The sequence below is a fragment of the Meles meles genome, chromosome 18, assembly GCF_922984935.1.
Source record: "Meles meles chromosome 18, mMelMel3.1 paternal haplotype, whole genome shotgun sequence".
Lineage (NCBI taxonomy): Eukaryota > Metazoa > Chordata > Mammalia > Carnivora > Mustelidae > Meles > Meles meles.
In genome coordinates, this window is record NC_060083.1 from 22,142,610 (window position 1) to 22,167,961 (window position 25,352).

Consider the following 25,352-nt stretch of genomic DNA (forward strand, 5'->3'; position numbering starts at 1 on the left):
TGGTGGCTCAGTGGGTTAAGCCTCTGCCTTCAGCTCAGGTAATGGTCCCAGGGTCCTGGGATCCAGCCCCGCATTGGACTCTCTGCTCAGCAGGGAGCCTGTTTCCCACCCCCCTCCTCCTGCCTCTCTGCCTACTTGTGATCTCTGTCAAATAAATAAATAAAATCTTAAAAAAAAAAAGATTTTATTTATTCATTTTAGGGGGAGAGTGTGTGTGTGCGAATGGGGAGGGGCAGAGGGAGAAAGTATCTGAAGATTTCACACTGAGCACAGAGCCTGACATGGGGCTCGACCCCGCAACCATGAGATCACAGCCTGAGTGGAAACCAAGAGTCGGACACACAGCCAACAGAGCCATCCAGGCGCCCCTTGATTTAATTCTTAAAAAATATAAAAAAGACTGACCACACAAGTCAATACAGCAAATGACTTATATGTGAAAGTATGCTTCAAAGAAAGGAGTCCTTGTAAGCTCGAAAAACAAAGTCCATTCTGAATAGTTAAGCAGTTTAAATTCCAGAACAGAAAAATGCCTTTGAGTTTCAGCCTTGAAAAGGCAACTTCTTCCAAAGGAAGCTGAAATCTGACAGTTGGAAAGATACCTCACTCCCTTCCTAAGAGGGTTCCATATTCACCTGGTACCCTGAAAGAAAGATCTTGGAAAGCCTCTTAGAACTTGCCACTGCTGGGGCGCCTGGGTGGCTCAGTGGGTTAAGCCTCTGCCTTCGGCTCAGGTCATGATCTCAGGGTCCTGGGATCGAGCCCCGCATCGGGCTCTTTGCTCAGTGAGGAGCCTGCTTCCCCCTCTCTCTCTGCCTGCCTCTCTGCCTACTTGTGATCTCTGTCAAATAAATAAATAAAAATCTTTAAAAAAGAAAAAAACAAAAACAAAAAAACCTGCCACTGCCTCCATCTTCTGATCTCTTTCGACCTTTTATTTTTTAAAAAACTCTATTTTTAGGTAATCTCTAAACCCAACACGGGGCTCGAACTTACAACCCCAACATCAAGAGTCGCACACTCCACCACTGAGCCAGCCAGGCACCCCTCCCTTCCAGCCTTTTAATGAGCTGAGGGCTTCAGTGAAATAACACCACATCATGATCTTTAAAAAAACAAACAAACAAACACAAAAAAACACTCTTATTTTTCAGAGATATGCACTGAAATATTTACAGTTGAAATTTTATGTCCTGGCATATATCTGCTTCAAAATAATCCAGGAGCGGGCAGCAAGGTGACTGGTGGGTACAGAGCTGAAACAAGTTGGTCCTAAGTGGTAATAATTGAAGCTGGGCATGGATACATACAAATTCATATATTCTCTCTAGTTCTGTGTTTATTTTATGTTCCATAATAAAGAGTTAAAAACGTATAGAACAAGCCAGGACAAAAAGGATAATGCAAGATGTGATATTTCTCACAGATGAGTTTCACAACAGACTCAAAAGCCTGGGAGGGGTGCCTGGGTGGCTCAGTGGGTTAAGTCTCTGCCTTCGGCTCAGGTCATGGTCTCAGGGTCCTGGGATTGAGACCCGCATCGGGCTCTCTGCTCAGAGGGGAGCCTGCTTCCCCCTCTTCTCTCCACCTGCCTTTCTATTTGTGATCTCTGTCAAATAAATAAATAAAATATTTTTTTAAAAAAAGAAGAAAAAAGACTGGGAAATGCTCTTCAGCCTAGAGAAAAACCAACCTGACTCCACCGCCCCAGAGAAGCATTACCTCCAGAGAACGGATGCTGCTGTGATAGGTGATAGAGAGCATGGAGAGGCTGAGCACGGGAGTAGGGATGTCAGGAGCCTTGCAGCAGGGCTGCATCTTCTCTGTGACTGACTTCACCAGGGCCAGCACAAGTCCCTGGACACCCACAGTGGAGGTTTCAGCGCTTCCCAGGACGGTCAGTGTGTCCAGTCGGATCTCTGAAGCACCTGACATCCAGAAACCACGTTAGCATTAGTTCTCAGCTCCCAAATGGCAACTTCAGCCTTCACTCTCCTTTCTTACTCATTCTCTTCACTCTAGTTTTCTTTATTCCCTATACCTCCCTAAGTTCATTCCTCATATTTCAGGGCAATTTTTACTCTCCTATCTTACCCTACCTAAATCTAGTAGCAAAGCCAAAGAAGCTCCCTAACTCCTACAAAGTGCCCAGAGATGTATTACTCCCTAGAACCAAACACATAAGGAAATAAAAAACTACACAAGTCTCAATTTCTTGATCAACTATCAAGACTTTTTTTTTAAATAAATCTTGCTTAATACTTAATACCTTCTATTAGCCTGTAAGAAAATATCAAGAAACCCAAGTTATGTAAGACCTTCCAGCATTTCATGCCTTTAATTTAGAAAAAGTCCAAATAATCACCTTTGTTAAATGAGAAGGAGCAGACTAAACCAGTATAATCTTCTTAGGTTATAAACTACCCATTTAACTGTAGACTTCCTGTCCCACTTACCAACCAGGGCAGAAAGGGTGAACAAGTTCATGTCCTCCACCTTCAAGTCCACCTTCCACAGTAATGACACAGACTCCCCAAATGAAGATTCTCTAGAGGCAGCTGACTTCGCAGATTGTGTGTCCATCAAGGATAAAATGCGAGAGAGACACTGGGCACAGGTATCTGATGCTTCTACCTGCAGTCCACGGATGGTACAATCAAGAAACAGGGTATCTGACTGGGTGCTAGACAGGCCCAAAGGCTGGTTATAGCTACCCTAGAAAGGAAGAGAAAGCGAGTCCCATTAGGAGCATGCAGAACACACAGTTCTATAACACCCTGATGCATCATCTTCTGCCAAAAAGGTGCTCCATGCTCTAAAGCATGGCAGGGAAAGGAAACTGTATGGGCCGCTGTTCACCAAAGTCCCCACCTACCTGTAGTGTGAAGGAGTCCAGAACAAGTGCCTCACCCCAAACATGCATATTGGGTGGGTGGGGTGCCCGCTGAATGTGGGAGTCACTGCCCACCCGCCAGCAGAGATGGTCCACAGTTAACACACCCCGCTGATGGATACTCTGTGGCCTCAGGTGCTGGTAATCTAAACAAAGAAGGTAGGAGAGAGTTCTATGGAGCCACTGTAGCCATCAATTAGGCATAGCTTCACGAATGGACAGATTCTTGTTCCTTTTCTATCCCAGAGTCTTACCTAGAGAGATGGAATTAAATCCCAAGGCAAAGGGTGGTGTATCACCAAGCTGAATGGAAACGTTGACATTGGAGATGGAGGTGCTAAAGATGATGGGAGCCAGGATTTGGGGGAAGGTTCTGCATAGAGATAAGACATCATTGTTTGATAAAGAATTGGAGCTTCCTATTATGGAACAGATACCTGAAGCTCTCAAAAGTCAGGGTGAGTTTTGTTGTGATTCTCAGGATGGAATGCAACTAGAAAATAAAAGACCAAACTCCTAAGTTTGTTATTCCCAATGGTAAACTGTGGGGATGCAAGAAAGATATTAGGTTGAACCATATGAGACTGCCATTTCAGAGATCAAATATAACTGTAAATATAAACATCAGTATATCACATGATTCAACCTAATATAACCAAGGAGCACTGCTTCCAAGCCATCTTTTTTTTTCATTATTTATTTATTTATTTATTTAAAAAGATTTTATTTATTTGACAGAGAAAGATCACAAGTAGGCAGAGAGGCAGGCAGAGAGAGAGAGAAGCAGGTTCCCTGCTAAGCAGAGAACCCGATGCGGGGTTCGATCCCAGGACCCTGAGATTATGACCTGAGCCGAAGGCAGCGGCTTAACCCACGGAGCCACCCAGGCGCCCCTATCTTTTTTCTTTTTAAAGATTTTGTTTATTTATTTGACAGAGACTACAAGGAGGCAGAGAGGCAAGCGGGGGCAGCGGCAGGGGAGGAAGCAGGCTCCCTACTGAGCAGAAAGCCTGATGCAGGGCTCAATCCAGGACCCTGAGATCATGACCTGAGCCAAAGGCAGAGGCTTAAACCACTGCACCACCCAGGTACCCCAAGTCATCTTATTTTTAAAGATTTTATTTATTTGTCGGAAAAGGAGACAGAAAGCGCACGCGTGTGCACAAGCAGGTAGAGCAGCAGGCAGAGGGAGAAGCAGGTTCCCCACTGAGCAGGGAGCCCGATGTGGGACTTGACCCCAGGACCCTGAGATTATGACTTGAGCAGAAGGCAGACACTTAACCAACTGAGCCACCGAGGCGGCCCCTGCTTCCAGACCATTAGCCTTAAGTTCTCTATGCAACACAATGCAGAGAGAGATGACATTGCTGACAAGATGTACCACCTTATAATCTAAGGCAGACAAGATTGTGGATCATTTAAATTCCGAGCAACAATTGTTTATTTTGTGTAACAAGGCACAGTGCTGGGCACTGAAGAAATAAAAACAAAGGACTTCATCCTACTGTCAAAGAATCTAGTTTAATGGGGAAGATATATAAAATAGAAGTGCTACTGGGGCACCTGCGTGGCTCAGTAAGTTAAGCATCCAACTCTTGATTTCAGCCCAGGTCATGGTCTCAGGGTGGTCGAATCAAGCCCCTCCCTCTTCTTCTGCCCCTCCCCCCACAGCTTCCCTGCTTGCTCTCTCTCTCTCTCAAAAAATAAAAATAAATAAAATAGAAATGCTATTGAACTTATCAAAATACATATTTAACAGAATATGCCACTTTAGATCAAAAGAATCTGAGAATCCACCTGATAAGATGGTGACTAAAAAAAGATTACACTGAAAAAAAAAAAAAAAAAAAAAAAAAAAAAAAAAAAAAAAAAAGATTACACTGACCTTTTCCTTCTTTCCTTAAAAATAGATGAACTAGACTCTTGGGTCTCCAGGGCCAGCATGTGCAGCCAGTGAGAGAATTCCTGGTGCCGGTAATGAATAATACAAGTATTCAAAACCAGGGAGGCTGAGAGGTCAATGGTGGTCACCTGGAAATAACACCAGAACTGTTGGCTTGGGTTTTATCTCAGTAGCTCAGAAGACAATGATCCAGGGAGAGAGCACAGAAAGAAAGGATTCTTGGTCCCACAGTCATCACACCTGCACATTAGCCTTGAGGGAGCTGAGACAGACGATGCGTTGGCGACTCTGGGACAGCAACAAACCATCTGTGAGGGCAAAGAGCGATCAGAGAAGAACACTGGGAAAACAAAAGGTAAAACTAGGAGACAGTCAGAGACAGGAAAGCAGATGAATAGACTATCACCAAAACGCGTGAGTTGGGGTTATTTTCTCTCAGTATATTCCCTCCTCCCCATCCCTAGCTACACTGATATTAAGAAGGCCAACTGGGGCATGGGGGAAAGAGAGGGTCTAGTCCTTTCGGTATTGACGGCCCCGCCACCAGGAACCTTTCAGTACGAGTTCAGTGCTCATCTGTGCCATATCAGAGTTTGCTGTGAAGCTTCGAAGAGGCAGCTGATCCTCATCACGGTGGTACAGGAAATGCAGCAGCTTTAGTGTCCAATTCAGGTGCCTAGAGCAGAGCCAGACTTTGACTCAGAAATACGTGGGATGTCGTTCTTACTCCCTTTCCCCCACAGACAAGCTCAGTGCAGTGGAGCTACTAGGTGGGTTACTGAGACCCCAGCATAGAGCTCGAATCATCTCTCTCCACACTCTGTGTCAGCAGAGATCTCACCTCTTTTGACTATTCATGGATAGCACCACACTTGTGATCTCCATTTTCACCTTGACCTGATCTGGCAGCTGCTGGAGGAGGTACAGGCCAGGCAGAGCTGGCTCAGCCAAGTTCTCTGTCACCTCTGAAAACATGAATGAATAACACAAGAGCCATCAATCCTTAGCATACTCAAGTCTCACAAAATGCCCTGTCCTCTTTGGCCAAATCTTCCCACATAAGTAGGCTAACCAAATGCCCAATCCTAGGCCACAAGGCAAATATCCCAAAGATTTAGGCACCTACTATACTCCCTTCCCTGGAGTTTAGAAAAACAGTATGGGGAGCAGGCTGATACAATGTAAAGAATATGAACTTTAGGGGCACCTGGGTGGGTCAGTGGGTTAAGCCTCTGCCCACATTGGGCTCTCTGCTCAGCAGGCAGCCTGCTTCCCCCTCTCTCTCTCTGACTGCCTCTCTGCCTACTTGTGATCTCTGTCAAATAAATAAATAAAATCTTTAAAAAAAATATGGACTTTAGGGCAAAATAACTTACACTGCATTTTTACTACTGACTAGTTCTATTACCTCAGTCAAGTCACCTATCTGGTCTTCTTGCTTCAGTTTCCTCATTTGTGAAATACTGAGAATTTAGAGAGAGAATACAAAAAACTCATACTACAAGTCTAATTTTCAATAATTACCCACTAAATGTTAGTTCTTTCACTCCCAAGTAAATGCCCTATCTCCTTTAGCTATCCTCAGTGTCAAAAGTAGTGCTGAATAACAAAGCACACCTAATGAGTAATGAGACCACTGTTTTTACATAATTCCAGAATAATAAGAGAACAGCACACCCAAGAAGCTAACTGGCCAGGGCTTTACCTGAACAAGGAACAGGTTTGGGTGCCAGGCTTGGGCCCTGGCATAGCAGCTGACTATGAAAGAGGCCCTCATGCAGTTCAGCATGGAGTGTCCACATATCCACAGTGATCGCCTTCAGTTGCCGACTGCTGATGCCCACTTCTAGACACAGCTTTAGGGCCAGTGAGAGCTCCGCTAGGCAAGTATCCTCCTGTAGGGAAGACAAGCCTCTAAGGTGTTAAGATGTAGGGAGTCAGGGAGCTTTGGGTCAAAATGCAGTGGTCTAGAACACCACCTTGAGAGCAATCCCCATAAGAACACAGAACCTAGAATGTAAGCTCCTTCATATCCTATGCCCAGAAGGAAACAAGGCATCTAAATGACCATGGCATACTCACCAACTGGCCACTCTTAAGAACTTTGCTGTTGATCTGATTTAGGCTCACCTCACATTTCAGCCTGGGAAAGGAAAAAAATTAAGAGCACTTGGCCCCTTTCTCACCACTTAACTTCAGTCAAGCTTTCCTGGCTAAACGGAATAAGGCAAAGAAAAGTGCCTAACCTTAACCTCTCCTCAAATTGTTATAGAATGAGAACCTGACACCCAGACATCCAGCCATGCGTAAATTATAAGGCAAGAATGGGACTACCAGATCTTCTTTCACCCAGTGGTTACCTTTTCCCATCACTATCCAAAAGAAAGCTGCTTCCTCTGATCTGAATGTGCCATAAAGACTCAGAAGTAGCCACCTTGAGAACCATGATGTTTATAGACTCTACATGAATGGAGAAGAGCTAGAAAGAAGCAGCAAAGAATAATCATTAGTACCAAGGCATTGCCTTTCCTTTCCAGTAGAGAAAGAATAAGAGGCAGCTCTTGGTATTATATTCCCCAAACGGCAGAAAAATTCACGCATCACTCTACAGCCCGCTATCCCTACTATAGTCTGAGAAACTGGGAGAAGAATCTCACCTGACAGAAGATCTTCAGTAAGGATGGACTGAAGGACAGTTCCTTTTGATGCACCCCAGTGCTCTGGGAAAATGGGGCAAACAGGCCAGAAACCTTCTGTAGGTCCGTTCTGATACGCACTTCTCCAAAGCATAATGCCACATAGCGTCTGCCCAGAAGAGAGATCTCACTGCCATCAGGTCCAGCCCTTTATGGCAGTCTTCTCCCCTCCCCAATATTCACTCTCCAATCCTCCCTAAAAATGTAGCTCAAATCATGGAGAACAGCCTCATGGCAGTTATCAATATCTGTCTCACAAAATAATAGCCTCCAGGCTAACCAGGAGACATCAGCAAAACCCCAGCCCCCTCCTTGGGCTGTGAGGCCTCTGAAGAATGTCAGTCTGCAAACCCCAATCCCAAAATATTCCCCAAGGGAAGAATGAGGATATAGGGATATAGGGTACTCACGGCAGATCATGGCTAAGGAGTTTGCTGGAAATCCACAGGCTATCAATTTCCTAAAACAGTGTGGAAAATAGGATTGTACACTAGCTGCTAGGCAAGCCATGAGCAGCTTGACAGCCAGGAAATTTTCTTTCTTTCTTTTTTTTTTTTAAAGATTTTATTTATTCATTTGATAGAGAGTAATCACAACTAGGTAGAGAGGCAGGCAGAGAGAGAGAGAGAGAGAGAGGGAAGCAGGCTCCCCGCTGAGCAGAGAGCCCGATGCGGGACTCGATCCCAGGACCCTGAGATCATGACCTGAGCCAAAGGCAGCGGCCTAACCCACTGAGCCACCCAGGCGCCCGACAGCCAGGAAATTTTCTAAGAAGAGGAGGAAGTCCTATAGTCCTTCCACTACATATTCTCCATTCCATTTCCACCAACTTCTCTCCTCAGCACTATATCCTGCTCCTCACAATGACACTGGTTGAACTTGCTCAGTATTTCTGTTTTACGGACATGTTACTATTTCTCCTCTTAAATTAGAACAGTAAGTGCTTCTACTTCCTGTTATCTTTTCTCTGTGCTTAGTTCTGTATCTTTCTTATTGTACCCTGAACACTCTGTGCCTTACAAGCATTTTTAACTCAACAACTTGCATCAATCCCAGTGCTTCCAAACTCTAAAATCATCTTGGCAAAGAGGTGACAAGGCTGGGTTAACTAGGAAAGCCACCCAGGATTTTAGAGGGAAAAAAAAAAAAAAAGAAATAGTTAAAATTTAGCTGAGTCCACCCCACACACACCCAGGGAGTTCCCCAAGACTCACCACTGTTTGCTGGTGTTGCTGAAACTTAAGGCTGACATTCTGGATCCAAAAAAAGGAGCCAATCTTTAGCTCCGCCTGCAGCTTCCGCTGACACCACTTGGTGGCCAACCGGACCACAAACCACCTGCGGAAAAATCCCTGTGAGTTCCCAGGACCATCTTCCAATTTTGGCTTTCCTCACCCCTTCCTGGTCCTAGAAGGCCTTGCAAAAAGGTCATGTCCTAAAGTTCGATCTTCTGGGCAACTCTCCGGTCTCTCAGAACAACACTCTGTCACGTACACTGGGCCACAAAGATCAAAACCCTAGCCCTGGAGTGTCCCCTCCACCCAAATGAAATCAGACAAACTACAGTCCACCTCCTAAATTGGGGACAAAGAAAGCAATCTTTCCAATCCTTAAGAATCCCAGATGAAGAAGGAAGAGGCCCGAAGGGGAGTCCAAATACAGGCCGCCGTGTCAGATGTGTCATCACACACTACCCCCACGGGGTCTCTGTCTCCGCCCTCCAGACAGGTGTCAGCGAGAAGGCACCGTGGGGTCACACCCGGCCGGCTCAAATGCCGCTCTTCCCTGGGCAGCCAGACCTGTTCCGTCTCCTAGGGCGAGGCTGCAGGTGCCCTCTGCGCTCGGTGAAGAGGACACTCAGGGGCGAATGGAGGCCACCAGGCCGGGCCCCCTTCTCTCTCTCTCTCTCTCTCTCACACACACACACACACACAGCCCTATTCAGCTCCCAGCCACAGCATCCCCTCAGGCCTCGCCCGGTCCCTCAGTGTCCCCTGCTCCCAGTTTCTCGGTGCCAGCTCGGGCCGCACGCCCCCGCTCAAGCCCGCCGCGCGCCCCCTCGGCGGCCCCCCTCCTCCTCCGCCGCCCGCGCACCTTCCCCTCCAGCCCGCTTCCCCTCCCCGCCCGGCCCCACGCGCCTTTCCAGCGCGCGCCCCCTCCTCAGTTTCTCTTCTTTCCCCAGCCCCCACCCGCTGTAGCCGGGATCCCCTCACCGGCCTAAGAAGAGGGCGCTGAGGGCAACTAACAGCAAGGCCAACAGCGCAGAGAAGAACAGGGGCATTCCGGCCCCGGCCCTGCCTGGCTCCGGCCCCCGCCCTGCCGGGGCCCCCCCCGCGCCGGCTCCGCTCTGCGCCGCCGCGGGCCGACCAGCAGCAAGCGCAGGAAAAGCGCTGGACTGGGAAGCGTTGGCGCGCGTGCACCCCGCCCCCGACAGCCCGCCAGCCAGCCAGCCAGCTGTCTCCCTGCCCCACTCCCCGCGCCAGCGAGCCGGCAGGGCCGACCGGCTGCCTGCGCAAAGTATGGGCGTGGCTCCAACGGAGCCGGGGCTCACGAAGGGGTAGGGGGCGGACCTCGCGCCGACTGACACTCATGCCCCGCCCCTGACCCACCCTTCCGCACCCGGAAATGCGGAGCCTGAGGCTTGCAGGAGACCCGAGTCTGAGCCCGTCCCTGACTGGCAAAAGACTTGGCTGTCTCATTTTCATGGCCAACTTCCACTTTCAAAGCACTTTCCCAGGGTGGTTAGAGAGTCCGCTTTACCACTTCGGGTCCGAACTGAGGGTACGGCGGAAGTTATGCCCCTAGGTCACACGGAGTAGCTGTCCTATCTTACTCAAGAGCCTTATCTGAGAATCACCGAGGAAACCAAGAACTAAAAGACATCAGTCGAAATTCACACCTCATTCCAGCCACAGAGGAATGAGTTGTTCATTCATGTTACTGTTTGAATACTGTTCTAGTCAGTATGTACTGACCTACTGTGTGAGAAACGCAATTTTCTGGACCCTTCGCTGGACAAGTTTTCAGTCTCTACTGTGTATAGCACAATTTGGGCACTGAGCTGAGGGGATATGACAGAAATAGAGAATATTGTTCTTACCGCTCAACAAAGTTTATTTTGGAAGCAAACATAATTGCAAGAAATAGATAATTCAGGATCAACTTTATTTTGCCTGTGTCCATCTCTGTGAAATGAGGAAACTGGACAAAGATCCCTTCCAACTCTGATACAGTGATGCTAATACAATACAAGCTAAAACAAGTTCTGAGGATTTCAAAATAAGTACTTCATATCCCTTTGCTCTTACATCCCAATCTCCATAAATGTCCTTTAAGATTTTACTTGGAAACTCTTTACCACTCCTTCAGAAAAGCACCTTTTCAATTTTCACATTGGGTTACCCACAGTTTTTACCCCTCCAACTGGTTTCCTTATCTAGTCCTCTTGTCAGTCATTTCACATCTCCCCAAAGACTCCACCATTTGTTTCAAATTCATACTTATCTCTCAAGCATTATAATGTGCAGCCTCTTAGCAAGGTAGGTTCTGTCTGTGAACCCTCAGGGAAGGCCCAGCAACTCAGTGAAAACTCTGTTCAAGCCAAGTTGGGGGTACCTTGCAACATACCTCTCTATTCATTTTCATCTTGTCCAGTATGTTCCCTTTACCCAGCTGATTCCTATCACTTCCTTTCTTCTTTCTCCCCAGACTATTTCCAGCCAACTCCCAGTATCATAATAACCTGAAATGTTGATTTTATCGATGTCTACTTCTGGAGATCTCAAATGATCAATGCAACTGAAGTGAGAAGAGGGGAGAGAATGGAGATGGAGCTCAACTAGTTCACGGTCTCAACGTACTGAAACAAGTCCTTGTGAAAGAGACCAAGCCTCTTAATGTCATGGGCTAAATCTGGCACAGACCCATTATGCCCAAATGTTTACCCTTAAGTCCCTAAAGGAAATGACCGGGGAATAATTGTTTCTAAAAATAAAAAGGCCTGCTAGTCACTGAAATTCCAGCAGATAGAAGACACCTCTGTTCACCACTACCATGCTCAAAAGACCTAGGAGCAAACTTTCTGGAACTGACCAGCAGACAGAAAGGAAGAAATGAGGGAAGCATAGAACAAAAGTTTTCTACACCCCTTTCAGAGAAAGCTATCCCTACATTTCTCCAAAAAAGAGCAGTTATTATCCAAGAGTGAACATAACTATACTGTAGTAAAAAGAATGTGAGCCAGACACAGCTGGATTCCTATCCTTATTTACCAGCTTTAAGTTACTTACTCAAGGGCAATTTAAGCACTTAAGTAAGGCAGTTATTCAACCTTCATGTTCTGCATTGGTAATACTGTAATACCTACCCCAGATCTATGAAGATTAAAGGAGGTAAGAGCTATAATACAGTATCTAGTATTTAGCAGACAGTGAGTATTAGTTTTTTTTTTTCCTCAACTGCAGTTAACACACCCAGAGTAAAACATTTCAATATTTATTAAACTGAATTCCTTGAGAGTCTTCAGCCATAATTAAAAATCTAGTAAAAGAGATGCTAGGAGAGAAGTGAAAATAGAGAAAAAGTTTGGATGCAAGTAAGGCTCTTAAAAGGGCCCACGCCAAAGGCTCCCAGCATCTCTAGAGTGACAGCAGTGACATGTGTCAGACTCAAGGATCAATCAGATTATGAAACAGCACACCTAATAAAGGACAACACTGGTGACTAATAATGAAATTCTTTATCATTTTGGAGAAAGAAAATAGGAGAAAAGTCACACATCAATAATCCATGATCCCAAGATTCTGATGAGTAAAAATTTCCCAAATAGGAGGGGTATCCCCCTCAGTTTCTGTTTTATCGATATTAATAAAAATATCTGCTCCTTCACCAGCAAGTCCTGTACTCAAAAAGAACTGATCCAGAGTCTGGGAGAACAACCAATTCAAGTGTGAAGGGCTGAAGCTTCCAAACACAGCCACTGTTTTCTGTCATGCATCTTCATCTCAGTGGTGACATGGCCACTGCCCAGGGAACCTGGGGCAGGGATCCCAGGGTAGAGCAGCAACAGATGTCATGAACACTGTGTGGTGATATTGGCTCACAGCTTCCAGACTTATAGCTCTGCATGATGAGCTTCTGCCTTTAACAACTCACTGGGTTTCATGAAGATGCCTTCCATGGCTTTCCAGTAGTTGTTCTGGCTTGGCTGGGCCATGCCATGTACCTCCTTTTGCCCACTAATGGGTCGGCCATATTGTTCTCCTGTGACAGACAGCAGAACTTCAGTGGAAGAATGCTTGAACCGCACCTCACCATCCCTCACCCAGTAGGGCCCATTACAGAGCACCGTCCAGTCATCTAGATAATCGCCTTCACCTTCCTCACCAAAAGCACTCACTTCCTGAAAGACACAAATGGTAGCAACATTAGCATGATTGACACATAGGCTTAGAAGGGAGAAAGAAGCAATGCAAAGAAAAATAAGGCTACTGAAAAGTAAAAAATAAAAGGCTTTCCAGTGCTATTTAAAAATAAACCGTGGAAGGGGCACCTGGGTGTCTCAGTCATTAAGGGGCTGCCTTCGGTTCAGGTCATAATCCCACTGTCCTGGGATCGAGCCCTGCATTGGGCTCCCTGCTCAGTGGGGGACCTGCTTCTCCCTCTCCAGCTCCCCCTGCTTGTGCTCCCTCTCTCCACTGTCTCTCTCTCTCTCTCAAATAAATAAATAAATAAAATCTTAAAAGAAAAAAAAAAAACCATGGGGAAAAGTTTTTTAATAAAAATTTAAAAAATAAATGGTGAAAAAAGATTTAAAAAAAGATAGAAAGACACAAAGGACATGAAATCAGTTGCCCTAGGATTATGTTCCAAACACTTACTTTGCAAGTAATCCTGTATTTGCCTTATTCTTGTTATTTGACTTTAAACATTCCTGCCTCATTCCCTTAACTACATTTTAAGTGACATGGTAAGCCACAAAAATCGAAAGCGGCGGATGAGCTCTGCAGACTGGCAGACCTTGCATCTCTGCTCCATTCCATTCCTTCCTGTGCAACTCCTTCATTTTCTCCTCTAAAGACTCATGACAGTATCACCTTACAAAATAATTGTGAAAACTAAATAAAATAGAGTAAACAGTAGAGTTCCTCCCCTTAAGAACAAATACTCACAGAGTTTCTATTGCAATAAAAAATTAATGGGACACCAGGATGGCTCAGTTGATTAAGTGTCTGCCTTTGGCTCAGGTCATGATCCCAGGGTCCTGGGATCAACTTCTGCGTCAGGCTCCTTGCTCAGTGGGAAGTCTACTTCTCCTTTCCCTCTGCCTGCCACTGCCCCTGCCCCTGCTTGTGTTCTCACTCTGACAAATAAATTGGAAAAAAAAAAAAAAAAAAAAAACGTAAAAAAAAAAAAAAAAAGGTAGAGGGGGGGCGCCTGGGTGGCTCAGTGGGTTAAAGCCTCTGCCTTCAGCTCAGGTCATGATCCCAGGATCCTAGGATCGGGCACTGCATTGGGCTCTCTGCTTGGCAGGGAGCCTGCTTCCCTTCCTCTCTTCTCTGCCTGCCTCTCTGCCTACTTGTGATCTCTGTCTGCCAAATAAATAAATAAATAAATCTTTAAAAAAAAAAAAAAGGGGGGGTTAAAGTCATTTAAAAAAAGTTACTGATTATTTCAGAAATATATAAATCCATCCTAAGCTATATAATTTCAGATGATTAAAAGTAGCCATTTGGAAATAGTCTGTAAGACTCTAGGCAAAGGGAACTGTACATAATTAACAATTCTACTATACTTGTATTTTTTTTTAAGATTTTATTTACTTATTTGTCAGAGAGAGCGAGTGAGCGAGCATACCAGCAGGCAGAGTGGCAGGCGGAGGTGGAGAGAGAAGCAGGCCAAGCAAGGAGCCCGATGTGGAACTCGATCCCAGGACCCCGGGATCCTGACCTGAGCCGAAGGCAGCCGCCCAACTGACTTAGCCACCCAGCCATCCCTACTTGTATTGTTTTCAGTGCAACTTTTTGTTGATCGTCTGTTTGTTTGTTGCTATGGACTTTTTTTTTTTAAAGTAGGCTCTATGCCCAGCATGGAGCCTAACTGGGGATTGAACTCATGACCCTCAGATCAAGGCCTGAGCTGAGATCAAGAGTCAAACAACCAGGGCACCTGACTGGCTGTTGGTTAAGCGTCTGACTTGGTGGGCACCTGGGTGGTCAGTCAGTTAAGCGTCTGCCTTCGGCTCAGGCCATGTTCCCAGGGTCCTGTGACTGAGCCCCATGGCAGGCTCCTTACTCAGCAGGGAGCCTCCTTCTCCTCTCCCTCTGCAGGCTGCTCCTCCTACTTGTGCACTCTGTCAAATAAATAAATAAAATCTTTTAAAAAAAGTGTCTGGTTTCAGCTTGGGTCTTGATCTTGGGGTGCTGGTATCAAGCCCTCCATCAGGCTCCACACTCAGCAGGGAGTCTGCTTCTCTCTTCCTCTGCCCCACAGCATGCTGTCTCTCTCTCAAATAAATTTCTTAAAAAAAAAGGGGGGGGGGCTCCTGGGTGGCTCAGTGGGTTAAGATGTCAGTCTGTCAAATATATAAATAAATAACATTAAAAAAAAAAAAACAAAAAACAAAGTCATTTAACCAACCAAGCCATCCAGGCACCCCACAATTCTACCATACTTGTATATGGAACTGAACAAGTAAATGGATGACAGCGGTGGGAACCAGGTATCTGTGTGGAAATTTACAAATAAGTAAAGGGAGGAGAACAGTACAGTCTAAATGGTAATAGATTATAGTTGGAGACATCAATAGGAACTCACGTTTAATATAATCAAGATATATTTATACATAAAAATATTTATAGGGGCACCTGGGTGGCTCAGTGGGTTAAAGTCTCTGCCCTCGGCTCAGGTCATGATCTCAGGGTCCTGGGATCGAGCCCCGCATCGGGCTTTCTGCTCATCAGGGAGCCTGCTTCCTCCTCTCTCTCTGCCTATTTGTGATCTCTGTCTGTCAAATAAATAAATAAAATCTTTAAAAAACAAAACAAAAAAAACTCTAAAAAATATCTATATTTATAGACAGGTCTACATATATATACATGTTTCTTTGCTCTGTCAGGTGAGAAGGCCTAAAAGAGACAACACCCCAGTAGCAACAAGCTCACGTAAGGGCTAAGATCATGGTTTCTAATATCATTCTTCAATAAAAGGAAATAGAACTCCTTGGAGAAATAGCTGATTCTAGGACTGGGGCAAGAAATATACAAGATGGGGCACCTGGGTGGCTCAGTTGTTAGGCGTCTGCCTTCAGCTCAGGTCAGGATGCCAGGGTCCTGGGATCAAGTTCCACATCGCTCCTTGCTCAGCCAGGAGCCTCCTTCTCCCTCTGCCTGCCACTCCCCCTGCTTGTGTCCTCTCTCTCTGACAAATAAATAAAAATCTTACCAAAAAAAAAAAAAAAAAAAAAAAGAAAGAAAGAAATATACGAGTCTAAAGTATCTTCAAGTGCCAAAAAGAAAAGGAAAGGTTAAAACACACACATACACAAAAATGGGAGTATGTCAAATGGACACAGGAGACAAGTAAAAGAGCTCCCAATGGCCAGTGTTGGAACAATCTGAGCAACAAAATAAAGGTAGTGGTATGTGATTTTAACTCAAAGTACAAAATATTCATGAATCCATACTGATACAAATGATTGCATATGTAAGTAAAGAAGAGACATTTACCCATGTGGAAGAATTCCAAGTAACTTTTTTAGCTACTCTATCTCAAGGAAGGGGAGCATAACTCCCCACTCCTTAAGTGTGGGCTGTGCATAGGGACATCCTTCCAAAAGTACAATACAGAAAGGAGGGGGGTGGAAAGATGAAAAGAATAACTTTTAAGGAGAAACATCACAAACACTATTTCAACAGTCATAAATCATGTAGATAGTGTGTACCTGTGACACAATGTGACAAAAATGGCACTTTACCCCTGTGGCCGTCCTCCTAAAAGCCTTTCTAAGCCTGATCTAACCGTAACAAAAACACCAGACAAATCCCAATAAAACAGCACCTTATCGTATACTTGACCAGCATTCCTCAAAACTGTCAAGGTAATCAAAAACAAGAATTTGGGAAAAAAAAGAAAATAAAAACAAAGAACAAAAAAACAAGAATTTGAGAAACTGCCGCACCTCAGAGGAGCCTGAGGAGACATGACAACTAAATGTAATGGAGTATCCTGGATGGGCAACTGGAACAGAAAAAGTACAGTACGTAAAAACCACGGATATCAAAATAAACTAGGACTTTAGTTGATAACAATGTATCCTTAACTGCTTTATAAACTATAGGAAATTTACCATACTAATATAAGATGCTAATAGGAAAAACTATGTGCAGAGTGGCAGTGGAAGGGAAGCCCTCATTAATGAGTCCTTTATCTCCCAAAAGTTCAAGGCTTTAAAAAAAAATGGCACAATACCGGGGTGTCTGGCCGGCTCATGTACAGCTTGCTCTTGATCTTGGGGTGGTGAGTTCAAGCCCCACACTGGGCACAGAGCTTACTTTAAAAAATAGTTAGGGGCGCCTGGGTGGCTCAGTGGGTTAAGCCGCTGCCTTCGGCTCAGGTCATGATCTCAGGGTCCTGGGATCGAGTCCCACATCGGGCTCTCTGCTCAGCGGGGAGCCTGCTTCCCCCTCTCTCTCTCTCTGCCTGCCTCTCTGTCTACTTGTGATCTCTCTCTGTCAAATAAATAAATAAAATCTTTAAAAAAATAAATAAATAAAAATAAAGATAAAAATAAAAAATAGTTAAAAAATAAAAACTAAGGGTGCCTGGGTGGCTCAGTAGGTTAAGCCTCTACCTTCGGCTCAGGTCATGGTCTCAGGGTTCTGGGATCAAGGCCCACATCAGGCTCTCTGCTCAGCAGGGAGCCTGCTTCCTCCTCTCTCCGCCTACTTTATTTTTTAAAAAAGAAATAAATAAATAAAAACAAAAATTGTTTTTGTGGCATTAAGTGGCATAATACTTAATTCATTTTCCTAATGTGGTTGGTTAGTTGGCCTCATCTAAAATAATTTTTATTCGAACTTTAGAAACAGTTGTTTTTTTATTTGAAAATAGTTGACACAATTGTTTTATCAGTTTCAGGTGTACAACATAGTCATTGAACAAGTCTATACATTATGCTACACTCACCGTGTGTAGCTACCAATGGTCACCACACAATGCTTTTACAATGTCATGGGTTATATTCTCTATGCTGTACCTTTTATCCCTATGACTTATTCGTTCCATAACTGGAAGCCTGTTATCTTCCACTCCCTTTACCCAGTTTGCCCATCTCTCCACCCCCTTCCTCTCTGACAACCATCAGTTTGTTCTCTACATTTATAGGTCTGATTCTGCGGTTTGTTTATTCATTTGTTTTCTGAGATTCCACATATAAAAGAAATGATACGGTATTTGTCTTTCTCCTATTTATTTTATTTAGTCTAATACCCTTTAGGTCCATCCATATTGTTACAAATGACAAGATCTCGTTCTTTTTATGGCTGAGTAATATTCTACTGTGTATATACGTATACACCGTATCTTTGTCACCCATGCATCCACTGACGTACGCTTGGTTTGCTTCCGTATCTCAGGTTTTGTAAATAATGCTGCAATAAACATAGGGGTGCACATTTCTTTCCAAATTAGTGTTTTCATTTTCTTTAGTTAAACATACAATAACAGAATTACTGAATTATATGACATTTCTATTTTTAATTTTTTGAGGAACCTCCATACTGTTTTCTAAAGTGGCTACACCAATTTAAATTCCCACCAACAGTGCATAAGGGTTCCGTTTTCTCCACATCCTCACCAACACTTGTTATTCCGTGTTTTTTGATTATACCCATTCTGTCAGGTATAAGGTGACATCTTACTATGGTTTTAATTCGCATTTCCCTGATGATTAATGATGTTGAGCTCTTTTCATGTGTCAACACTGGGTTTCTTTGCTGCAGAATTTATCAAGATGACTTATGATATGCCAATATATACCTATTCTGTCTTTTCTCATTTCTTGATTTCATCTAGATGTAAAGTCTCTATTTTGACCAGAAATAATTTACTTCATACTTACGAGACAAAGCCAATTCTCCATGCCTGCACAAAAAAGAACATCTACACCCAGAAAAGAAAGGGCTAAGGACCAAGATATTAGACAACACAATGAATGCACAGGATACCAGTGACCACAGAATGCCACCTCACCTGGTTTCCAGAAAGAGGTGAGGTGAAGTGGTGACTATGGAGGTTTCGGCCAGTGTTGACATGTGTCAGCCGGATGGGTTGGCCACATTTGATGGGGGTTCCCCTCTCACACACTGTAGCAGTCTTCCCCCGTATCCTCCAGTAACTATTGCTGTCGTCCACAGAGGTTACACCTGTCACTGACTGCTGCCCACTACCTGCAGTCCAAAAAGAAAAAAAAAGAGAGAGAATGAGCTCAACCCAATCCCTCTCTTTCCTAAGGCCAATAATGGGCCCTGTATTATAAAATAGGTTTGGAAGAGTGGAGAGGAAAGAAACCCTATGCTTGTTATTTCTTCATCTATAACATTTAAAAAATACATGAGAAATACTAAATATATTTATATATTTATTGTCTGAAAATTATTGTCTGATAAATTATATGTACAATATCAGAAAACTCTAAGAATTTGCATCAAAGGGCACTATTTAGTGAATGAACTTATATTCATTTTTTTGAAACACAAGTATGATGTACCTATATACAATAACCTAGACAGCCCCTAGTATATGTCACATGATTGAAACATGTTTAATATTTTTAAATGTTTATTATGTATTACAATCAAAACTTTTGTCACATTTCACAATAAAAAGGAGACCAGCTTTTTCTGTCAACTTTAATCTAAGCAATCACTGCAGCTCCCCAATGTCCTGTGAGTGATCAATCAATGTGTTATAAAAGTAATCCTAAGTCCCCTAAATTTGGTTAATACTGCCTAAAGAGATAAAATTCTGGTTAAAAGGTACCAGATTAAACACATACCTACAGGCTTAAAAAGAAAAAAGAAAATATATAAATAGTAATTGCTAGCCAGCTATGTGTACTGAGCACTTACTAAATGTCAGATACCAAACCATACCTTTTGCCTGAATATTCTTATTTGATACATGCATATACCCTAAGGTAGATATTATTATCATCCCCAATATACACTGAAGTCTCAGAAAGGCTGAATAGTACACCCCAGGCCACACAGCACCAAGACACAGTGTTGGGGTTTGAACTTAGATGGCCCAACTCTAGAACTCACTCTTAACCACTCTACTACATGGCCTCCCAAGAAACTTTATTTTCTGCCAAGTTACTTCAGAGACCACTCTCTCACATAAACTCCTGGGATATTCTCTTTCCTAGGCCTTCATCTACACTCAATTCTTTAAAGGCACTTGAGACACTTTCCTAGTTACTCTCACCTGTTCCTCCTGTCCCTGGCCTGGCCTGACAGCCTCTTGATAACACTCACTTTTTACCACTTAACACCTTACACCCTTACACCACAGATATCTGGGTGAATGTTACAGCCAAACTACCAGCTTCTCTGTATTGCCTCACTCAGCTCACAATGACTCTGTAAGGTTTTTGTTTTTTTTTTAAGATTTTATTTATTTATTTGACAGACAGAGATCACAAGTAGGCAGAGAAGCAGGCAGAGAGAGGAGGATGCAGGCTCCCCGCTGAGCAGAGAACCTGATGCGGGGCTTGATCCCAGGACTCTGGGATCATGACCTGAGCCAAAGGCAGAAGCTTTAAACCACTGAGCCATGCAGGCACCCCGACTCCGTTAAGGTCTTTAAAAAAAAAAAAAAGCGGGGCACCTGGGTGGCTCAGTGGTTAAAGCCTCTGCCTTTGGCTCAGGTCATGATCGCAGGGTCCTGGGATCGAGCCCCACATCGGGCTGTCTGCTCAGCGGGGAGCCTGCTTCCTCCTCTCTCTCTTTGCCTGCCTCTCTGCCTACTTGTGATCTCTGCCTGTCAAATAAATAAACAAAATCTTAAAAAAAAAGAAAGAAAGAAAGAGAAAAGAAAAGAAAAAGGCAAACCAAGCCTTCCTTCTTACTTCTGATTTTTGCCGTACAGCTCTCTTGGTCCTGGGTCATTGCCATACTTCACTAAAACATGGTCTATACTCTGTATCTTGCACTTTTTCCTGTTCTGTTCAACCCTCCACTTCCTCTCCCATCAATCAAGGTTCAGACAGGATGGACTGCCTTCAGGGTGGTATGGCTGTAGACTCCTCTCCCACCCTTAAACCTTGGGATTACCTAAAATTCTAGCCTTATCCATTCTTAAATACTTATCAGAGATCAGGACTAAAGCATTTATACGTGGTTCAACAGATTTTTCAAGTGATTCAAATCGACACCAGACTGATAATCACAGTGCATCCTAAACAATTTCACTAAGAATCTAGATTAAATTAAAAAGTAGGGAGCTGGATACATAGCAAGTGTTCACTGAATGGCTGCTAGGATTATAAAACATCCCAAAAATGACAACTCAGTCCTTTCCTAGTCTAACTAGTCAGACACATTTTGAGAATCACGAACCACAGACTAGCCCCCATCCTCTCTTAACTGATAGCATCATCAGACATCTAAGACAGAAATCTAGCAATCATCTTAGATGCATCTCACATCTCACTAACTGAACTTTTTTCTCTTTTTTTGGTTAGTTCTGGTTTTCCTGTAACTTGGTGACTGGCTCACTATTATATCTCCTGTATCTAGATTACTATTAGCAATGTAATAAGAGTTTATTAAATCTATACCGAATGAACCCACAAATAATTGCTAAATTATAAATGAACCCAAACCAAACCAAGCATTTTAATATCCTATGTTAAAAAGCCCTCTTAACGATCTCCTCTCCAATTCCAATGAGTGCTTTAAATTATTTACAAGAAGGGTAAAGTTTGAATAAAAAGAGGCCAAAGGAAAATGGTTGAAGAGCAAGCGTAAGATGCAAATCAGCTAGAACAGAAATAGTCAAAAAGTGAGGTCTTGGAATTCAAGACTTCAGAGGTACAGCACTTACTGTAATTTTCTACATGTCTGTCTTTCCCGCACTGAATAGTGCCAGCCTGGAGTAGCTGAAAGCAGGCTTTGAAACTGGACAGACTTGGTTCGAACCCCGTCTCTGTCATTCACTAGCTGCAAGGCTCTGAGCATGCGACTTAGATATCTGAGTTTGTTTCCTCATCTGTAAAATGAGGATAACAATCGTCTCTACCTTGTAGGAATGTTATAAGTCCAAAAAAGTGTGCGTGTAATGTGCCCAACACGCAGCTCACCCGACAGAAGCTGATATTTTGCCCACTTCTCCGATTCTCCGCCTCTAGACCTCAGGAACCTCCCCCGGGCTCCCCTAACCTTCCCAGACCACACCCCTCAAATTTTCTCTTGGCCCCGCCCCCTCCAGAGCCTACCAGCCCCTCCCAGCCTACCTAACCCGGGTGGCAGTACCTGACCCATAGCGCACGTCGTGTGAGTGCAGTCTCACGTTATGGCGCGTATTGAGTAGCTTCACCACCGAGCCGCATGTAACGACAGCCAGATTGGACGCTCCCACAGCACTCCACAAACCCCCCAACAACAGTAGCGACACCACAACCATCCTAGCTGTAGCGCAGAGCCCCTAATCTTCGAAGAAAACTCGGCCCCTCCCCGGAACCGGAAGCTGCCGGCGGAACCACAGAGAGGAGGAAATGAGGAAGTCCTAATTTACTCTTTATGGTTCCTTTGGCTAGAGCGGCCCGAGGAAGCCATGAGTCCGGACTCTTCCGATCCCCGAGTTCTGTTCCCAAGTCTCTGTGACGCTTACCTTCCTGAGCCGCTTCGGCCAGTTTTCGCGCCGTACTAAACGAAGCCCTGAGAGCCAGGTGGGAGAAGAGTGAAAGAAATGGCCCGCCCACTCCCAGTGACAGGGAGCCGGAAGTGACGTAGCACGTTGACGCAGCAGCGGCGGCGGTGGCGGCGGAGGGGCCGTGCGGTGGGTCCGTACTATCCTTTCCCAGTCTCGGTTCGACGACTCCATTTTCCTCGGTGGGGGCTTAGCGCACCGGAGTAGCGGCGGGCTTCAGGCAGGTAAAGTTCGAGCTGGAAAGCGTGTTCCTCGAAAGGGTCGGGTGAGGAACCAGGCTTCTAGGGCCTGGTCCCGTAAGGGAAGAGTTACTGGGGAGCCGTATACGGGAAGAAGGGGGCCCCCCCCGGCCTTCCCTACTCTATGAGGGAAAAGGGGAAGGAAACCGGAGTAGTTGCCTAGAGTCTCAGAGCTTTTCCCAACCCTATGCCACCCGGAGCCCGTGAATTGGGCGCTCTGTGGTATCAACAGGCTTCCTGGGATGCCGTGCTTCTCTCGAGAGCTTGTGAAAATTGGGCCACGCCAAAGGATTTGGGAATGGAAGGGACTTGGGGCATCTGAGTCAGGATCAGGTGATCGAATTTTTTGTTCTGGCGATGTTAAACCTACGGATCTTTCAGGAGTTAGGCCATTGGGCTAGAGGGCGATGCTAAATACCATCTTTTTCCCTATTGTAGAAAATAAAATTAGAACTTTTATAGATGGTTGCAACCATCAACCGCCTACTGCAAACATCTGAATGGGCTACTGAGTCAAAACTTGATTTTCTTCCAGTTTCTGCCTTTCTCTCCAGGCAGTCCCTTGAACCAGCTGGAGCAGTTCGTTTCTCTTGGTTGTTTCAAGAAGTGATACTTATTTTTCTTTAAGAGGAGGCCTAAGCTCTCTGAAAATGCATCCGTGGAAATTCACTGTAGTATCAGAAGTAGCAAGGGAGTATTGAGTTACACCGCTGCTATTAATGAGCATGGAGAATGTAAACAGTTTTGAATTTGATTAATTTCTTCTAGGAAAAAAAAACTTAACTTGCAGTGTTTATTTGGAAGGTACCGATTCTAAAGTCTTCAGTATATTGATTTCAAAAGTATGATTGCTCCCTCATCACCTGATTTTAGAGCCCTTTTCCATCACTTGTGTCCCTTCAGCCAACACAAATACATTCTTCTTTAGTTGGCTTGTATGGTTACTAAATTAGATTACCGTAGTTACTCCCTAAGAGGTTTAAACCTTATTAAGAGATTAATCACGTCTAGAAGTGGTGCAGTCTAGAGAGGCTGTCAGGTTTCACAGTCAGTAGACCTTCCGGAAGGCCATGTAATATACTGGAAACGGTCTTTGGAGGCAAGTAAATTTGCCCGTGCTCCTATGTTCTTGGTCTCAATAAATGGCATTGTGGTCAGGGTCCTTTGTAAAATCCTTAGATTCTTCCTCTCCATTATTCTCTGGTAAAATCAATCACCCCGTCCTACCTCTCCATAAAAATCTCTTCCCATCACATACAAATAATGTTCTGGAATCCCCTTCATCCCCCTCCAGCTATCATCCTTATTTTTTTCATTTCCCTCATAGCCAGATTTCTATCTATGTCAACGTTCTTGAATTTTATTCATTTTTCTAGCTCTACTAGTCTGGTTTCTCTTCTGATCATTTGGTTGAAGGTCTCTGGTGGAGGTTACTAATGATTTCTTTATTGCCAAATCTCATGGATACTTTGTTTTTACCTTCCTCAATCCCTGGAATATGCAACACAGTTTACTTCTGTCTTGACACTCAGTCTTTTCTTGGGGCGCCTGGGTGCCTCCGTTGGTTAAGCATCTGCCTTCGGTTCAGGTCATGATCCCACAGTCCTAGGATAGAGCCCCTGTCAGGCTTCCTGGTCAGTGGGATGTCTTGCTTCTCTCTCTCCCTCCTATTGCTTGTGCTCGCTCACTCTCAAATAAATGAAATCCTTTCTAAAAAAGAAGAAGAGGGGCGCATGGGTGGCTCAGTGGGTTGAAGCCTCTGCCTTCAGCTCGGGTCATGATCCCAGGGTCCTGGGAACGAGCCCTGCTTCGGGCTCTCTGCTCAGTGGGGAGCCTGCTTCCCTTCCTCTCTCTCTCTGCCTGCCTCTCTGCCTACCTGTGATCTCTCTCTCTGTCAAATAAATAAATAAAATCTTTTAAAAAAAGAAGAAGAAGAAACTCTTCTCTTGGTTTCATTGACACTTAACTCTTGGATCATTTCCATTTTTCTGGCTGCTCCTTCTCACTGTCCTCTGCTAGCCACTTTTGCTCTCTGCCGAGTGTGTAAATGTTGAATTTCCTTCAGAGTTTAATCTTGGGCTCTCTGCATGCTTCCTTTAGATGATCCAGTCTCACCGCTTTATTTACCATCTGAAAAGTGGCAGCTGTCAAGTTCAGCTCTTTAGTCCTGCCTCCTCTATGTTCCAGAATCATACACAGAATGCCTATTTAATAGTTCCATTTGGATGTTTCTTAGACATCCCAAATTTACCATAATAAAAAGAACATTTTAGTTTTCCCATAATTCCAAACGTGATCTCCCCTGTCTAAGAAGTACTCTCATCGACATGGTAACTGAAGCCAAACCTCTGAGAATCATCTTGGATTCTTTTCCCTTACTACCCTCCTACCCAAGTCTTTCAGTAAGCCCTGTCACTTCTTTCAAAATATTTCAAATCTGTTTTCTGTTCTCATCTTCGCTTCTACACCCTATTCCAAACCACCATCATCTTTTGCCTGAGCTCCAACAAGGGTATCCTCAGTTTTCCCTGTTTCAACCCAGGTCTCCCTGCTTAAAGCACCCCAGTGGTTTTCCATGGCTTTCAGAGCCCCACTTGAGCAGGCCCCTCCTCCTTCTCCCATTCTGCTGCCTTCATCATTCTCTGGTCACGCTGGCCTTAGGACATTGCCTACCATATGCCAAGTTCTTG

General features: G+C 44.5%; 3 protein-coding genes across 8 annotated transcripts in view; 1 reads left to right on the plus strand and 2 right to left on the minus strand.

The window, feature by feature from the left end:
* Positions 1 to 9,846, minus strand: part of KIAA0100 (KIAA0100 ortholog) — a 31,466-nt gene extending 21,620 nt beyond the window's left edge. For 3 of the 4 annotated variants that reach the window (XR_006815916.1, XM_045984806.1, XM_045984808.1), the window contains exons 1-15: positions 9,706 to 9,846; positions 8,707 to 8,830; positions 7,903 to 7,952; positions 7,454 to 7,601; positions 7,157 to 7,275; positions 6,879 to 6,939; positions 6,502 to 6,691; positions 5,638 to 5,761; positions 5,348 to 5,472; positions 5,037 to 5,104; positions 4,779 to 4,924; positions 3,148 to 3,266; positions 2,876 to 3,039; positions 2,457 to 2,715; positions 1,723 to 1,928 (exon numbers count right to left, since the gene is read on the minus strand). Coding sequence is in view for 3 of the 4 variants with exons in the window: in XM_045984806.1 (XP_045840762.1) it covers positions 1,723 to 1,928; positions 2,457 to 2,715; positions 2,876 to 3,039; positions 3,148 to 3,266; positions 4,779 to 4,924; positions 5,037 to 5,104; positions 5,348 to 5,472; positions 5,638 to 5,761; positions 6,502 to 6,691; positions 6,879 to 6,939; positions 7,157 to 7,275; positions 7,454 to 7,601; positions 7,903 to 7,952; positions 8,707 to 8,830; positions 9,706 to 9,773 (1,971 nt within the window). In the remaining variant the exon portion in view is untranslated. The remainder of the gene's footprint in view (positions 1 to 1,722; positions 1,929 to 2,456; positions 2,716 to 2,875; positions 3,040 to 3,147; positions 3,267 to 4,778; positions 4,925 to 5,036; positions 5,105 to 5,347; positions 5,473 to 5,637; positions 5,762 to 6,501; positions 6,692 to 6,878; positions 6,940 to 7,156; positions 7,276 to 7,453; positions 7,602 to 7,902; positions 7,953 to 8,706; positions 8,831 to 9,705) is intronic. The other variant, XM_045984807.1, reaches the window with a different exon arrangement.
* A 736-nt stretch (positions 9,847 to 10,582) lies between these two features.
* SDF2 (stromal cell derived factor 2) lies at positions 10,583 to 22,229 on the minus strand. 2 transcript variants are annotated; one of them, XM_045984648.1, is made up of 3 exons: positions 22,027 to 22,229; positions 18,743 to 18,939; positions 10,583 to 12,893 (listed from the first exon to the last, which is right to left on the minus strand). In XM_045984648.1, the coding sequence occupies exons 1-3, from the start codon at positions 22,175 to 22,177 to the stop codon at positions 12,606 to 12,608; spliced, it is 636 nt and encodes a 211-aa protein (XP_045840604.1). In that variant the 5' UTR covers positions 22,178 to 22,229; the 3' UTR covers positions 10,583 to 12,605. The 2 variants fall into 2 exon arrangements, with proteins under 2 accessions (XP_045840604.1, XP_045840605.1); XM_045984649.1 differs by lacking the exon at positions 22,027 to 22,229 and adding an exon at positions 21,599 to 21,763.
* Positions 22,230 to 22,502: 273 nt separating this feature from the next.
* The window catches only part of SUPT6H (SPT6 homolog, histone chaperone and transcription elongation factor), a 33,690-nt gene continuing 30,840 nt past the window's right edge, over positions 22,503 to 25,352 (plus strand). Inside the window, exon 1 of one of the 2 annotated variants that reach the window (XM_045984646.1) lies at positions 22,503 to 22,647. The gene's annotated coding sequence lies outside the window, so the exon portion shown is untranslated. Of the gene's footprint in view, positions 22,648 to 22,668; positions 22,689 to 25,352 lie in introns of those variants that run through there. The other variant, XM_045984647.1, reaches the window with a different exon arrangement.

Excerpts from the sequence above, each read along its gene's own strand:
- SDF2 (XM_045984648.1), bottom strand. The coding sequence starts at position 22,177 with ATGGTTGTGGTGTCGCTACTGTTGTTGGGGGGTTTGTGGAGTGCTGTG. Across the intron at positions 18,940-22,026 it reads CGACGTGCGCTATGGGTCAG|GTAGTGGGCAGCAGTCAGTG; the intron begins GTACTGCCACCC and ends TTTGGACTGCAG. Across the intron at positions 12,894-18,742 it reads CACCTCTTTCTGGAAACCAG|GAAGTGAGTGCTTTTGGTGA; the intron begins GTGAGGTGGCAT and ends TGTGTCTTTCAG.